At 37.3% G+C, this 17,256-nt stretch overlaps 1 protein-coding gene across 1 annotated transcript; it reads right to left on the minus strand.

Moving 5' to 3' along the window:
• Positions 1–2,374: 2,374 nt before the first annotated feature.
• On the minus strand, positions 2,375–3,484 carry LOC146937778 (uncharacterized). Its single transcript, XM_085749520.1, has 3 exons — positions 3,250–3,484; positions 2,847–3,096; positions 2,375–2,753 (listed from the first exon to the last, which is right to left on the minus strand). The coding sequence occupies exons 1-3, from the start codon at positions 3,482–3,484 to the stop codon at positions 2,375–2,377; spliced, it is 864 nt and encodes a 287-aa protein (XP_085605646.1).
• Positions 3,485–17,256: the final 13,772 nt, after the last annotated feature.

The following is a 17,256-nucleotide window of genomic DNA, read 5'->3' on the forward strand; positions in this document are numbered from 1 at the left end:
CCTCCGTTACTGCTCACTGCACACCCCCTGCATTCCATTTCTTTTAAATCTCTTGCATGTTTTTCCAGTTCCGATTTTTTTCATATATATTTTTTAGCATTTTCATTGTGTCTAAAATCATGCAGTATGATTTGTTTATTTAGTTGCTTTAAATTCATTTCATGTATCTTCTTGTTTAATTTGGTTAGTGTTTTGACTTTTACACCAATGCATTCTTTTATCTATGGGTTTGAATGATTCAATTTTTATCTCATGCATTTTAAATGATTTTATTCCATAATTTTTCTTGTTAATTTTGCTTTACTTCATGCATTGCTTTAAAACTTCTAACCTCATGCATTCTATTCTAGTATATGATGCTTTTAAATTTCTTATTATCTTGTCATGTCATGGTTGCTTTAATGTTAGTATAATCTCATGCATTTTCTTTTCCTCTTGCAATTTATTTAAATTCCATGGTGTTAGTGTGTATTTTAGGTATAGATGTAATTTATTCTTGAGCATTTTTATTTCTTGTCTTAGAATGGATCTAGGAAGGTATGTAATAATGTAGTAATTGCACACACCGACACTTGCACCGACACCATATCACTTTATTTATCGCTTTTATCTCGCTTTATTTTTTTTTCGTCGTTACGCTAGCTTTCCGTTAGTTTAGAAAAATCTTTTCATCTCAAAAATCAAATAAGCAAAGAGTCAAATTATTTTCTTAATAAACCTTGGATCCAAATCCAAGAGGTTTTTCCTTTATTTTCTTAATCAAATTTCTAATGAATCTTAATTGAACTTAGGCTAAATTTCTTCATTAAAATTGACCAACTTCACACCATTTTATTCTTCTATATCTTGAGGTCTCGCAACCCTTCTTAAAACCATTTTCAAAATAAATTAAAATCAACCCAACTCACCAAAAAAATATTTTTAAGAGTGAACTACGGTGGTTTTGATCCCTTTTTAGGGTACGTAGGCAAAGGATTTATTCCTTTCAATTCAACCAAATAAAAAACAACAAAATCATCCTTCTTCTCCCTCCATTCTTTCACTTAGTTTATAGATAATAATTTTCAAATAAAAATAATCTAGCACAAGATAAAGTTAGGAAAGAGGTTATTACGGAGTACCGTAATCGTTAGAGGTGCCTAACACCTTCCTCTATCGACACCAACCCCCGGATCCAGAGTTTTTAAAAGGGTTTTAATTCATCTTTTCCCTTCCCACGAATAAAGATCGAAAAGTCCAAACGATTGAGGGTTCAAAACCAATCAATGGATTGACACCCGAAAATCATGGTCTACACCTTAAAAATACTTTCCAAAGTCATTACCATTTCCATAGGAAATCACTTCATTCTGATCTTGTCATAACTGGACACGGTTTTGACCAACACATGCTGGCGTGGATTCCTTCAATCAAGCAAACTCGTGCGTGAACATGGGCAAGGAACAGAACAAAATATATTACAGATCTCTGAACCTACTTTTGCAATTTTCCACAAATCAACATATGCAATAGTAGATAGGAGAAATAGGTACCATCCTTAAAAAATCAGAGCCTTGCAGCAGCGGACATATAAGGAAAAATAAATTCCTATAACATCCTGGACAGTCAACTGTCACAACACGCTACTCAGAGAAACATAGGAAAAATAAATTCCCAGACAATGTTCAGTAGCTCAAACAGGATGTTCCAACATCCATAGGACCATTCAGGGATACAGAAGTTTACTCCCCCTCAAGGAGCACAAACAGCATATCTAACACTCCCCCTGAATTTATGCATATTAGGTAATATATTGTTGCCAAAATTCAAACTCTTAGTGCAACAAGAGAACATGCATACATAAACAGAATTCCTCATACATGCACACATCTAGAGCAGATACCAGAATACCAGAATATTAGAAAACCAGAAAACTGATGTCTCAACATCAAAAAGCACAATAACAGCATGCATGCATAAATACTTAAACACCAGATCAAGAGATTGCAGATATAAACTAAAGCGCACATACAGAATGCAGAGAAGTGATGTGTTCCAACATCACCTGACACATCATACACATCATCTTCTAGCACCCAAATCATCCTACTATCATCTGACCACACACATCAATCTTGGCACTGATAGAAATCATGGCATAGATATCTACTCCCCCTTTTTAGCCATAAAATATGCCAAACGATTAAAACCATAAAGAGGTATAGAAGAGAAACAAATCTTCAAAGCATGAGATGATCAAAACATGAGTACCAAGAAACAAAAAAAATGCAGGTAGATATGCTGTTACAGACCATAGCACATACAATGCTCAAAATATCCAAAGCATAGCCCATAAAACAAAAAAGTATTCAAAAGGACAAAGGAACAGAAAAAATCATTCTTCTGCCTCAGAGATGCTCCCAGATGCTTCTTCTTCATCCTTGTCATCAGCTTGCTCATCTTCATTGCTAGAGCCCTCTTCATCTTCTGCTTCCTTCTCACTTACATCTTCCTCAACTTTTGTACCAGTATCCTTCCTTTCCAGAGTAGAGATCATGAGCTCAAACTGAGTCTTCCTTTCATCCAGCATGACACACGTGTCCTTCAAAGCTGCAATAATCTCTTCCTTTGTCATAAATCCTGTATCAGGGGCAGGAACAGATGTTCCAACAAGATCTGGAACATGATTATCTCCAAACAGTTTCTGATGAAAGGTAAGAGGAGATTCCCTCTTCATGGCCATATCAGCAGCAGAAATGAGATCTGGATGTTGGCTCAGAATAATATTACAAAGCAAGGTCGGAAAAGCAATGGGGAATTTTACAGCATCAGATTTGGTATGCTTCACAGTCTGATCAAATACTTACCTACAAATATCCATTCTAGTTTTTGTTCCTACTGCATAAATGAATCTGCCCAAACCTGTGGCAATATCAGATGAAGGAGTGGTAGGTACCCAATTTGCAGCCCCAATTCTGTTGAGCACAGCATACTTCATACTCAGCTTCCCAGAAGAAATTTTTCCTTTCTTTGGCCACACCTTCACTTTATTGGTCGTGATCTCTTTGCAGATCTGATTGTCAATAGCCTCCACCTCAGCAGCTCCTCCTTCAACACCTAGAAAATTATTGATAATGTTGGGGGAGAAGTTTACACACTTCCCTCTAACGTACACTTTCTGATAATCTCTCCTAAGAGGGTTATCACAATCCTTTGGAATGTTCACTAAGAATTCTCTAACAAGCTTTTCATATCACTCTCCTAATTTACACACAGTTTTCTCCAGCCCAGCCTCTCTGATTAAACTCAAAACCTCCTCAATCTTCAAAGCTTCTTCACTTAACTCTCTTTCCAAAGCAAGCCTCCTATGGTAGATGAACTTCCACATTTGAGCAAAGCTTGGAAGATGAAAGGACACATTGTCAATAGGCACATCTTCCACAATAAGTGAATCCTTCTTCCCATCAGCTTTCTTGGATTCTGAAGTGATGTTCTGCACATCCATCTCAGCATCATACTCAGACTCACTTGAGGAAACAACCTTTCTTTTCCTAGAACTACTACCACCACCTTTCACAATCACCTTACTGCAGCTCTTCCTGGGACCAACACCAGTTATCTTTGGAGAAAATAGTCACTTTAGTCCCTGGCTCTGCACCTCACTGTCACATAGGTCCCTGACTCAGGATTAAATACAAACAAGTCCCTGACTCTACACTTCCGTTATCACTTTAGTCCTTGCCGTTAAAAAAATCTGTTAAATGATTATGTGGCACGCTGATAAGGAGTATGACGTGTCATAAGGACTAAAGTGGAAGTAAAAAAACGGTCACTTTGGTCCCTGAATCGAAAATCAATATCCTCAATTTAGTGTTAGATCCCTGATTGTGTATACTTACTGTCAGTTAGGTCCCTGAATCGAAAATCAATATCCTCAATTTACTGTTAGGTCCCTGACTATGTATACTTACTGTCAGTTAGGTCCCTGATAGTAAACACGAAATTAGGGCTCAAAATCCAAATGCACGTCTGAATGAACTACAAATGCTTACATCTTTCATGCCAACTCCAAGGGGTCTGAGGCCAACTATGTGATGTTTGTTAGTTTATTTATATACCGAAATTGCTAAATTATAAGCACAACTGTGGTGCGATATTTTGTTTAATATTTTGCTGAATCATTATGTAATGACTTGTTGAATTATATGCCCAAATATGGTGCAATCTTTTAATTACTCTATGGTTGACATTAATGACTTAATAATTATGTTATGGAAACACTTGTTATTAAACTATGGAATCATTTTTATAAGTGTTATAATAATATTTTGATATTTAGCACAAATACCTTAGTGTTGAGTAAGTAGCATGTTAAACTAACAACTTGCCAAGGATATTAGTGAAATTTCTTGTTTAATGTCAGGGACCTAACTGATAGTAAGTACACACAGTCAGGGACCTAACAGTAAATTGAGGATATTGATTTTCGATTCAGGGACCTAACTGACGGTAAGTATACACAGTCAGGGATCTAACAGTAAATTGAGGATATTGATTTTCGATTCAGGGACCAAAGTGACCATGTTTTACTTTCACTTTAGTCCCTGTGACACGTCATACTCCTTGTTAGCGTGCCACATCATCACTTAACAGATTTTTTTAACGGCAGGGACTAAAGTGATAACAGAAGTGTAGAGTCAGGGACTTGTTTGTATTTAATCCTGAGTCAGGGACCTATGTGACAGCGAGGTGCAAAGTCAGGGACTAAAGTGACTATTTGCTCGTTATCTTTGCCTTGCCTTTTGAGGTTTCTGTTGTTGCAGCAGCAGTCTTCTTGGAGCCTTTGTTAGCAGAGGGAACTGCTTTTCCCTTGTTACTTCTGAGTCTTTTTGCTACACTCTCATCCAGGGTTTGAGCCAGAGGAACATCATCCGATTCTAGGTCATCAACATCTACCACAACATCATTTCCATTTTTATCACCAGAGTTCACTTCTTCCTCTTCCTCCTCAGAGTGAATACTACTATCTCCAGATTGAGACTTTTTAACGGTGTTATCAGGGTTCTCATCCTCCTCAGTGCCTGTCTCAATACTATGATTTTGTTTGTCACCAGTAATCTCCTCCTCACTATTTGGATTGGCTGGTTGACCCAAGGATGTGTCAACATCCGGTCCAACATTTACTTGACAGTTAGTTTCTTTAGGAGTATTTTTAACAGAGACCTCAGTACCAGTCTCCTTTTCAGGATTATCCACATTCATGTTCTCAGTACTTTCTATAGCATAATTCAAGTCTTCTAACCCTAGTTTTCTACCAGATACAGGTACATCAGGAATTAGGGTTGAAACAGGGTTACCTTTTTCACGGTTGGGTGTTGCAACATCTGAAGAATTCTTGGGATCGTCTCCAGCATCAGTATCATGAGCAGTGGAACCTTTCTCTATGGCCTTAAAAGGATTCTCTTTTTCATAAAGATCTGTCATGGTTAGGGCTACCTTAGATTCACCCTTCTTAGTAGTCTTCTTCTTCTTAGATGTGGACTTGACTGCAGTTTTCTTCATAGGTTTTGCTGGTGGCACGGTATTGAGAGGTTTTACCATCTTCGGAGCAGAGGAACCAGATTCTCATTGTTCGATAGTGTTCTTTCTAGAAGAAACAACATGATCATTTTTGAACTTCATGGCGAAGAATCGATGATGGCACCGGGCGAAGTTAGAGGGAAGCTTTTGGTGATCGGTTTAGTGGAGACGAAAGTGAATGGTTTTGAAAGAGAATAGTGGGAGAGAGTGACAAGGGTTAAGGATGATATGATTGCGGTTAGTTGAGTGTGGGAAGTTAATTAAGCCAAAACCGCCTAAATAAGCGTGCACCAATAAGTAACCTGAAGCACAGCCTTCTTTTGCACGCTTGACCCTAGTTAACTGCTATAACCTCTTCCTTCGAGAAAAGTCCAGTCTGTCCTTTAACTTTTCAAATTTTTTAAAATCCAAAATTTCTGTATATTTGTCACCTGAAATTTCTTCCGTAGGAATATAGCTGATTTCCTTTCCACTGAAATTCTTCTGCGTTTTAGTCTGATTAATTTCTAGAGGTAAACCACTCTGAGAGCTTCTTATCATTTCTTGTGAGTGTGATGAATGTTGACCTTTCTGATGTTCCAGCATCCTATCCAACATGTCAGTCTGTTCTTCTGGAATCCATTTGTAGCAATTATTCTTAGTCCTACTTCCTCTCATGAGTACCAGTCCCTCCTTATTTGTTACCCTACATCCAAGTTTGTTAAAGCTCACTTTCAGACCTTGGTCACACAACTGACTCACACTAATTAAATTCGAGAAAAGTCCTTCAACAAATAAGACATTATCAAGTTTGGGTAGCTTATTACTGATCAACTTACCTTTACCTCGTATTTCTCCCTTACCATCATCACCAAAGGTAACATACCCTTTCTCACAAGGTCTTATGTATTGAAAATAACTATCATTCCCAGTCATATGCTTGGAACAACCACTGTCAAAGTACCAAACATCATTAGATGTTGATTTTTTAGAGATGTGACCTACCAAACCAACATTGACACTCTTAGGCATCCATTTGTGATTGAATTTACTTGGATAACCATATAATTTGTAACAGAAGGGTCTTATGTGCCCTTTTCTCTTACAGTGATGGCAAATCCAAGGACTAGCTATCCTTTTCTCATACAGATGTTGTTGCGAAGGTTTCAACATTGTATTGTTATTAGAAGTGCCACCCTTACCTGAAGTATTATTAACCTCATTATGCTTGTTAGGTTCTTCTTTTCTTATCATTCCATGATCTTCCACATCATATGCAACTTTTCTGTTGCGTTGTTTTCGATTCAGAGGCTGATAATTAAATTCTATACCTTTTGCTTGTCTCTTGCCCTCACCTTCTGTAACACTATTCAGATTTGTAGACCCATTTTCCATTTTTTCAACTTGCTTCTTGAGCTCTTCAATTTGTGAGTTTAAACAAGTTACCTCAACATTGAGTTCAGATAGCTTTGTCAGAAGTGTATTTTTTTCTGTGAGGAGTTGGTTATTTATCTTCTTTTGTTCTCCTAGCATCTTACAGATTTCTGTATTTCTGGCATGCAGATTCTTATAAGCAGTAGCTAGATCGTCATATTCTAATTCTTCATCACAAGACTCATTATCAGAATAGATTCTTCCAGTTAGAGCAGTTACTTTTCTAGGGAACACGCCTCCACTTATTCTTTTTGAACTATCTACCTCAGACCAGGCAATATCCACACTTTTTTCTGTTTATTGTGAAACGTAGCACATTCTGTTGTTATATGACCAAATCCTCCACATCTATGACATTTATCTTCTTTGAATTCACTTTCTTTGTCATCAGTACTAACACCCTTTTGTTTTTCTCTGATGTTGGATCTAATGTTCTGAGCATCTGTTCTGGACTTCCAGTTTGTCAAGCTCATAATTCTGTTAAAAAGTTTTCCAAGGAGCACTACAGATTCATGCAAGTTTTCATCATTTTCGGGATTCCCTTGAATTTCTTTAATACCAGAGAAAGCATTATTATCTTCCTTTTCAACCCTATTGTTGATGAGAATTACAAAATTCTGTAGAGATCCAATGAGCTCTTCTATCTTCATTTTAGAAATATCCTAGGCTTCTTCTATAGCAGTGACTTTCATGTCAAATCTACTAGGCAGAGGCCTGAGAATTTTTCTAACCAGTTTTTCTTCAGACATCTTCTCCCCAAGAGTAGCAAAAGTATTAGCAATGTCAAGAATATTCATATAAAATTCTTGAATACTCTCATCTTCCTTCATAGTCAGGTTTTCAAACTGAGTGGTTAGAAGTTGTAGTCTAGATCTTTTTACTTTTGAGGTGCCTTCATACGTAATTTCTAGAATCTCCCAAGCTTCTTTAGCAGTATTGCATTGTTTGATCATTCTGAACACATTTTTATCAACCCCATTGAAGATAGCATTTAAGGCCCTAGAGTTGGCAAGAGAAGATTAATCCTCAGCTGTAGTCCATTCTTCTTCAGGTTTTAGAACAACAGTTTTGTTTCCATCTTTATCAAGAGCAACAGGATGCTCCCAACTTTTCTAAACAGACTTCCAAGTCTTGCTATCCATAGATTTGAGAAAAACACTCATACGTGATTTCCAATAATCATAATTGGAGCCATCCAACAATGGCGGTCTGTTAACAAAACCTCCTTCTTTGTCCATAATGCCAGAATAGATCTCCTCTGGATCTCACCCAATTACAGGCAGAGTGCCTGCTTTGATACCAATTGAAATTCTGGCACGTTAGACTTAAGATGTTCTAAGAGATGTTTCAACACGAAACACAGAAAATAGATGTCATGTAAGATGTTTAGAACATTAAGCTAACCAACATAATAAAATAATAGACAAGAAAGAAAAGAGGCACAGAGAAATTGTTAACCCAGTTCGGTGCAACGTCATCTACTCTGGGGGCTACCAAGCCAGGAAGGAAATCCACTAGTGCAGTCTGTATTCAAAAGCTCTCATCAAACCACATTTGCACTTATGACCTAGGACCTACCCCAACAAGATTTCAACCTAGGAACTCCTAGATCTCATCTCACTCCCTTACAACTGATCACAAACCCCTGTGATTCTTAAATTACAGACTCAATCAAAATGAAGTTACCTTCAGAACATAACAACATGCAACCTTGCTTAAAAGCTTAGATGCAGTTCACAGACTACCTAACTCCTTGCTTAAAAGCCTCGAAGTAGTGCACAATTTACAACTCAAAATACAGTCCTAAACATGCATCAAGATGATACACGAAAGACTCACAAACAAGTGACTCAAAACCTAGATAAACTATATTTCTAAAAATGATGTCTTGAATGATTCTTAGGTCTTGCAGCCTCCTTTATATACTGAAGCAAAGCGTGTCATCAACTCAATCGGGCTTCAGAACAAACCGGTGATCCATTAATCAATCAACATGGCTGGATAAGGAAACTCCTAAAAAGTAGGCACATTAAAAGACACATTATGATCACTTTAAAAATACTTTCCTAAGTCATTACCATTTCCTTAGGAAATCACATCGTTCTGATCTTCTCATAACTGCACACGATTTTGACCAACACATGCTGGCATGGATTCCTTCAATCAAGCAAACATGTGCGTGAACATGGGCAAGGCACAGAACGAATAGACCAAGCCTGAATGTTGGAACATTGTGTTCCACATCTGAAGTGAATATTTGTTTTAGGCAAAAGTGAAGCCAACATACAAATATCCAACACATTTTTTTTGCCTAAAACCTTGCACATATCACTCTTCCTATATAAATATAGTAATACCAACGCTAGGTTAAAAGATGATAAGTAAGGATGAGTGTCGAAACTTGATATAATTAATATGACATGTGTTAGATGATAATTTGAATTGATGAGATATTAGAGGATGTCCAATGATAAATTAATTGATGATGTTTGTTGATGTGTTATTTGACGATGAGTATTGATGAGTTATTTGAAAATGTGTTGTGTATTGATGAGTAAAATTTGGCATTCATGCATTCATGGTCGAGTCTATTTGAAGATGTTGTATTTGATGGTGTTCTATTCAAAAAAGGTGTTGTATATAAGGGTGGTGGGATAAATAAGTAACATACCTTTGATATCCAAAATTAGTGAGTAGGTTCGATACCTTATGCACATAGGTCGAGTTTAGGAGTATTGCATTCGTAATTGTATTCTATTGATGAGTTGTGAATTCCTAAGTCATAATTGTATTTGTTTAAATGTTGGGTGCCTACTTGTGAATGTTAAACAATGTGAATATTATGTGATGTGATGATTAAGTGTTGTGATTATAAAATGATGTGATTATTAAATGACGTGATTAGTATAAGATGTGATTATTGAATGATGATAATGTATGTGACCGTCTAATGTTTATATATGCCATCCACCATGAGAGAAACAATGGCGTTGCGCCTCCGACGACTAGACAAGATAGAATGGAAATACTTGGAATTAGCATCTCCATCAACCAAATTAAACGTGATTGTTGCCAACTAATACTAGAGGTAACACGTGATAGATAATGAATATGATGTGTAATACCACTCAAATCTTCTATTTCTTCGATTGACAACTCATTTTCCTCCCCTTTATCATCAAGTTCAGACAGCCAGGCTTTTATAGAGTCAATCCTTCGTGGAATATTTTTTGTGTGAACTAGGTGCCACTCCTTTAATGTTGACTTAATCAACTTCAACTTTTCCTTGATCACAAAACCGCCCCATCCCTCAATTTGAAAGGAATGCCATTTCTCTTGCACAAATTTCTTGTAACCCTACATATCTTGTCAGCATTTCAACATCCTAGACAGACGGGGACCCCAATTTTCCTCATCAACCAATAACTGAAGTGGACAATGATCAGATAGGCCCCTGAGAATGGCCACCTGAAAACAATTCGGCCATTGAAGACACCATTCTTCAGACAACAAAAACCGGTCTATTATGCTCATTGAAGTACCACCTCCTTTAAAACAAGTATATCTACGACCACATAACGACAAATCTATCAACATGTTGTCATCAATAAACAAGTTGAAAAATTGACTATCATTCCCAACACCGCCCCCCTTAAGGATCTTCTTTCCTCCACACTTCCTGACTGCATTAAAGTCACCACACACACACACACACACACACACACACACACACACCTTCTTACCCCGTAATGTATGCAATCTCGCTGACAAAGTTACCCACAATTCTTGTTTTGCTCTTGACTCACAAGGGGCATATATGTTAAACAAATAAAACTCCTCATTTGATCAGATAAATTTACCATGGATTTGGATCATATGTTCCTGACTGACTGAAGTCCACACCTCCACTTCTGAAGTATCCCACATTGTAAGCAAACCTCCCGATGCCCCTACTGAGGGGCGATAAGAAAAACCGTGATTTGAATCGCTCTGTATAGAAGAACACACCAACCCATCACACGCCATTAATTTAGTTCTTGAATACAAAGAACAAAAGGTCGTTTCTCCCTCACCAACAACCTCAACTCCCTCTTCTTCTCCAACCCCCCCAACCCCTCACATTCCAAGAAACCAGCTTCATCTCACACACCCTCCCCGCCCTAACCCCCACACCACACAACCACACCTAAACACCACCCCCAACCGCACCTCCTCCCTCATTCACCGACATCAAAACTGGCCCTAAAACAACCTGTTTGGAACGAGACAACACACTGAATTTATTTCGTCGCCTTTAAATGATACACCAATAACTTTTCCAATGTCCTGTATGTCCTCCTCTGCAGCCTTATCATTACCTTGTAAAACAACCCAATGCTTCCAGTCATTATTTACTGATGCTAAGGATGAAGATTCATTATTAGAACTTTGATTCACCACCAAAGACTTTGTCACTCTCTCTCTTAGACGTTGACGATTACGAACTTTTTATTTCAACACCTTCATAATTTTTGAATTTTTCAGCACTTTCATAACTTCCTCTCTATCTTTGCTAGGTAATCGTGTCACCTTTTTAAGAGTAAGAACCAGACGTCGAAGCATTCCTCCCGCTCTCTTTTTACTTGCTTGATGCATGTTTCCCCCACCATAACCCTTGTTGTCATTCACAACTCTCTTCATGCGTTTCTTTTTGGAAGAAATAAGACCGACATCCCCTTGTTGAATTTTATGCAGCCACTCCACACTCCACGGACCAGACCTTGAAGACCGAGCATCGTTATGGGAACACGACGTCGATTTAGTTCTCCTCTTCCTAGATACCCCATCTGTTTGACCAGCTTGAACTTTCGGCACTTCACCCAATAAACCTCCACCCAATGCCGGCACTCTAGCCTCTAAAAAAGGTTGGATAGAAACAGGAATTGCAAACGCCGTCTTAGTTCCACCCTTACCTAAGGTATCCACATCATTAGAAGAAGAAGCATCAACATTAATTGCACTCTTGGGACTATCCGGACCACTAGTTAAAACACTTTGGAGTCGTGCTTCTCACTAGTTTCCGTAGTCTCCAAATTCACCATTTTACCACGGTTTTAAGAGATAAGCTCCTGCTCTTCTACTTCTTTCATATCTTTAGCAATTTCTTCAACCAATAACTCAACATTATTATTTGTTTCAAACTCATCATGAAACCCTGCACCGTCCGGACAAGAATAAACTGACTTGTCATCCTCGTCAAATAGACAAGCGTCCTCCCCCAAACTAAAATCCCATTCCTCAATGATTTTAATTTCTACAAGCCTTCCATCTATTAAAATATGGTCCGTCACGTTCACCACATCTAGTGATGAAGTGGAAATTAGCACCCTAGCATAATTAAACCTTTCTCGATTTAACGAACAATTGTCCGCTCGAAGATACCTTTCACAGTCATAAACACATAACTTAGAGAAATGGCATACATACATACGGAGCCAAGAACCTCTATGAAATGGCATAACTGCTTTATCCCATCTAACCAGGCTAGAGAATATAAGATCGAAAAATTGTTTTGCTTCCCCCACTATGTCAGAAACACTAACACCTGATAAAGAATGAACAAATACCTTGCCAGCCCCGAGCGGTATAATATCAATATCCTTGAAGCCAGCATCCTCCACTCTAGTCTGAATAATTGGTATTTGTAACGCCCTATTTTATTAATTATTTATTTTATTGAGTTTAGTGTCTTTTTGTATAATTTATTTGAATAATTGTGATGTGTTATATGTTGGTAATTATTAGTAGCTTAATATGAGCATTATTAGTGCGGGAATATAATTAAATTAGATTAATGAGGCATAAAGGCGGAATTGGAATAAGGGAGAATATGTAAGTTAAGATTAAGAGAGGTTAGGATAGAGTCAGAACACGTAAAAACAGTTTTTGGGAGAAAAAGAGAAAGTGAGAAGTCAGAGAAGAGAAGAGCTTTGTGAGAAGAAGGGAAAGCTTGTAGAATTCAGAATCTAACCAATCTAAGTTGACCTTGGACCACTTTTAGGTGGAATTTTGTCATGTTGTTGAAGTTGAGGCCTTAGTGCCAAGAATTGTTTAAACATTGAATATTTTCCGTTGCGACATTGTTTTAATTATTGAAAGCAGTTGTTTAATTAAATAGTGGATTTAACTCTATTTACATTAAATGATATTTTGAAGAATGAAATGTGACATCCTGTTTGCGACGAACTCTGATTTATTTTATATTATTTATATGTTGGGAAAAAGGGGTGTTACAGTATTGACTCCCCATTTAACACTGTGCCAATCAAACCTCGATTTGCCCACTTTAAATCCTCCTCACATGGCATATACCGTCGCACAAATTTTTTTGTTTCAGTCTGTATGTCCGTGCTAAGATCCCTACCATCCTTCCCTCTGTCACCCTCAACCAACTTTGCCTTCCCACCCACCCTCACCAAGACCATACCCACCCTCACCTCTCCCTCCAACCCTCTTTCTTACCCCCATCCTTCTTCAATCCCTCACCTTCAAAACCCCCTTACCACCCTCACCGACAACCCTCCCAGAAACTTTACCTCCCTCACCAACGCCCCTCCCTCCGGCTCCTTCTTATTACACCTAGCTAGCTTAGCACATACATTATACTGACCAAAACAGACATTATTCAATGCTTTAAATAATTATCAACATCACGCACTTTAGCATAACATACAAAACCATAAATCTCGCCATTCACATTTCGATTACTTGCCACAAAATCTTCTTCAAGAATACCACACACTTCGAACCCCTTTTGTAGAAAAAGGTCGAAGCTTGTGGAGGAAAATTTGTAATATAAAACGTTACGAACCGTTTGAATGACGTGTCTGAAACTACATCTTTCCTCTCAACTGATGTTGCACGCAAAAGCTGTTTATGCACAGCAGCCACCGCGCGCCTGCCATGATTGCTGTCTCCCCACCTTCGCGGTGAAGAAGCACGCTGACCATACTTCCATACGAATAGTCCGAACCAGTATCAGAATCCTCAGCACCGCGGTCATCCCGTGAAGAATACATAAACCTAGCATGCCGAATCTCAAAGTCGTTCCTCTGTCGAAGCCGATCGCAAACCTCAAACCTGTCCTGACCAAGAACCTCCCGTCGCAGCGCTTTCCTCCTTCGCGGTCTCACATCGATCCAATCCCCTTCATTCCTCCCTATTTGTTTCACCCTGCCTAGAACCCTATCCCCCTCATTGAACCTCACCTCCGGCGAAAGGTACCGGCACGATTGCCGATGGTGTAACCACTGACCGTCGCGATACACTCGCTCTCCCCCTCTCATCGCTCGAGCTCTTCTTTCTTTATAAAAATCTTGAAATTTTAAATTTCGAATGTCAAATTTGAAAAATAAAATAAAAAATAATGATAATAATATTAAGTGTAATATTTTAGGCTTAAATGCAATTTTGATCTCCCTATTTTCAATTTTGTTAACTTTTGATACCCTATTTTTTAAAACAAAGTTTTTTTCCCCTATTTAAAAAATCAACAAAAATTTATGGTCTCCCTCCTTTTTGAATAATGCCGCGCGCTCATTAATGACGTGGATCACATATTATTAGACACATCATTTCCACATCATTAATTGTATAACTAACTTAAAAAATTTAAAATATTAGAATTTATAAAAAAAAAATCTGAAAATAAAATGTTTATAATTGAAGAACCATAACTTTGTAAAATCCCCAAATTGATTTTCCTCCCCCAAATTGATTCAAACCAAATCATTCCTCCTTCTTCCTCTCCAAATTAAATCATCATCCATCGTGTTTAATAAAAAAAAAAAAAATCCTTTTATGATTTGTGAAGGCCAAATCATGTTTTTAATTCATTGCGTTGTACTAACGACTTGATCCTTTTAAGGCGACTCCTATATTTGAGAGAATCCAACAAGATTCAAATCCTCAAACATAGGTCAATTGAGTGACAAATTTGGTTTGGTTTGGTTTGCAACGAGGGTTCAACATCAAAATTATCAAAGATAATGTTCTTGTGGTGTTTTGAAGTGGGTTTTGGTTTGGATGAGTGTGTTACCTACTTTTCACAATTGGACCACCGTCACACTGGCGGTTGAAGGAATCTCTTTGTTCTTAATGTGATGATTGTTACTGTTCTTCAGTGGAATATCCCCTTGCTTCTTTGGGTAAGTTTCCCTTTTCACTTACTCAACAAATTAACAAACTTGGTTTTGATAAAGAAAAAACAAGTTTGATTAGATGTTGTACAAAAGAAAAAAAACACACAATTTTGAGTTGATGTACAAGTAAAAAAGGAAACCTTTGTGTTTGAAAAATAATACGATAGTAATTAGAAAAAGGGACCCTTTGTGTTTTATGTGGTAATGTTTATTAGCTATTGCCTCAGGTTTTCGGTATTTGGAGGAGGTTTTTAATTTGGTTTTGTCTTGTGGTTATGGTGTACCGTCTATATATTTTTTTTGAGGGAATGGTGTACCGTCTATATGCGGTGTAACGCCCTCCTTGTTATTTAATTATTTTTCTTGAGATAGAGTCGAATTATATGATTTATTTAAATTATGTGATATGTTGGTATTTTATTGAGTGTCTTTATTTTATTATTTATTAGAATATATTTAGTGGGAGAATATATTTAGTGGAAGAATATATTTAGTGGAGAAATATAATTATTAGAATAAGTAGATTTGGGGGCTGAAATAGAAAGAAGAGAGTTATTGGGCCAAATCATATTTAAGAAGAGTAATTAATAATATAAATAGAGGAGAGATTAGGTTGAAAGATAAATATATGCAAAAGTAAGGATTTGGAGAAAACAAGGTTTAGAGAGAAGAGAAGAGAAGAGAAGAGTCAGAGAAGGAGAAGTCTGTAGACCTTGCTGCTAATCAATCTAAGGTAAGGGTGGGACTAACCTTCTTTAATCATAAGTATATGGTTCTGAAATAGGGTTTAACATGTTTTTTTGTTGTTTTATTTTGATGATTAGAGAAGTTAGGGTTTGAAAAGAAGATAGGGTTTTGAATTGCAATTTAATTGATGAATTATGCTCAGTTGATGATTTATGTTATGTTGTTGTTGATTTGTGGTTGGATTCATGATTATGAGTTGTGGTTGTTGATGATTGTTGTCGTTAATGTCATATTATGAATTGGGAATGAATTATGTTGAGTTGTTGTTGTTGATTGTGATGATTTTGAATGAATATGAAATTTGAATAATATAAGTTGATTTTTCTGATTATTTTCATCTCTGCCCTGAATTTTGATATGAAAACTGGTATTGATCGATGCGGAATTGGTCTTAGGTGTAAACACGAAAGTTGTAGGTATGGATGTTAGCTTTCTAATGTCGTTGGTCTGAAGTCAAAACGATTTATAGAACTTGAGTTATGGTCAAATTACTGCACGTAGGTCACAGTGAATTTTTATGAATTTCAGCACAACTTTTCCCGAATTTTGATATGAAAACTGATATTGATCGGTGCGGAAATGGTCTAAGGTGTAAACACAAAAGTTGTAGGTATGGATGTTCTAATGCCATTGGTTTGACGTCAAAACGATTTATAGAACTTGAGTTATGGTCAAATTACTGCACGTAGGTCACAACGAAATTGCACAGTGACAACATTCTCTGTTTCATGTTTTTGCGTTTTGTTCATATGTTTTTGTTTTGAATTGGTGTTTGGTATAAACATGAAAGTTGCTGATAATTGCGATATCTTTCCAGTAGCCTTGGTTTGACATGAAAATATGTTATGTATAATTTATTATGTTTTTACAAAGATGCATGATGAATTGTTGATGTTTGAATACGATGTTATATGATGTCTTAGTTGTTGAGTTGTTAAGATGTTAAGATGTTATTTATTATGTTTTTACAAAGATGCATGATGAATTATTGATGTTTGAATACGATGTTATATGATGTCTTAGTTGTTGAGTTGTTAAGATGTTAAGATGTTAAGATGCCAAGTTGTTGAGTTGTTAAGATGTTAGGATGTTAAGATGTCTAGTTGTTGAGTCTATTCATACAAACGATAAGGGCTTAAGCCCTGGAGCATTTTGCTCAATAGCGACGAGGGCTCAAGCCCTGGAGCGTTGTGCTCAATAGCGACGAGGGCTCAAGCCCTGGAGCCTTGTGCTCAATAGCGACGAGGGCTCAAGCCCTAGAGCCTTGTGCTCAATAGCGACGAGGGCTCAAGCCCTGGGAGCCTTTTATGCTCAATAGAGACGAGGGCTTATGCCTTGAATGGCACCACATGCATGA

The sequence above is a fragment of the Medicago sativa genome, chromosome 3 (assembly GCF_051527215.1).
Source record: "Medicago sativa cultivar Bolivia chromosome 3, Bolivia_mono, whole genome shotgun sequence".
NCBI classification, from domain to species: domain Eukaryota; kingdom Viridiplantae; phylum Streptophyta; class Magnoliopsida; order Fabales; family Fabaceae; genus Medicago; species Medicago sativa.

What these genes read in the sequence shown, in the direction of transcription:
- LOC146937778 (XM_085749520.1), bottom strand. Translation starts at nt 3,484, where the DNA reads ATGGATGTGCAGAACATCACTTCAGAATCCAAGAAAGCTGATGGGAAG. An exon ending in TGGGCTGGAGAAAACTGTGT is followed by an intron (nt 3,097 to 3,249) that starts GTAAATTAGGAG and finishes ATAATTTTCTAG; the next exon opens with GTGTTGAAGGAGGAGCTGCT. An exon ending in ACTAGAATGGATATTTGTAG is followed by an intron (nt 2,754 to 2,846) that starts GTAAGTATTTGA and finishes TATTATTCTGAG; the next exon opens with CCAACATCCAGATCTCATTT.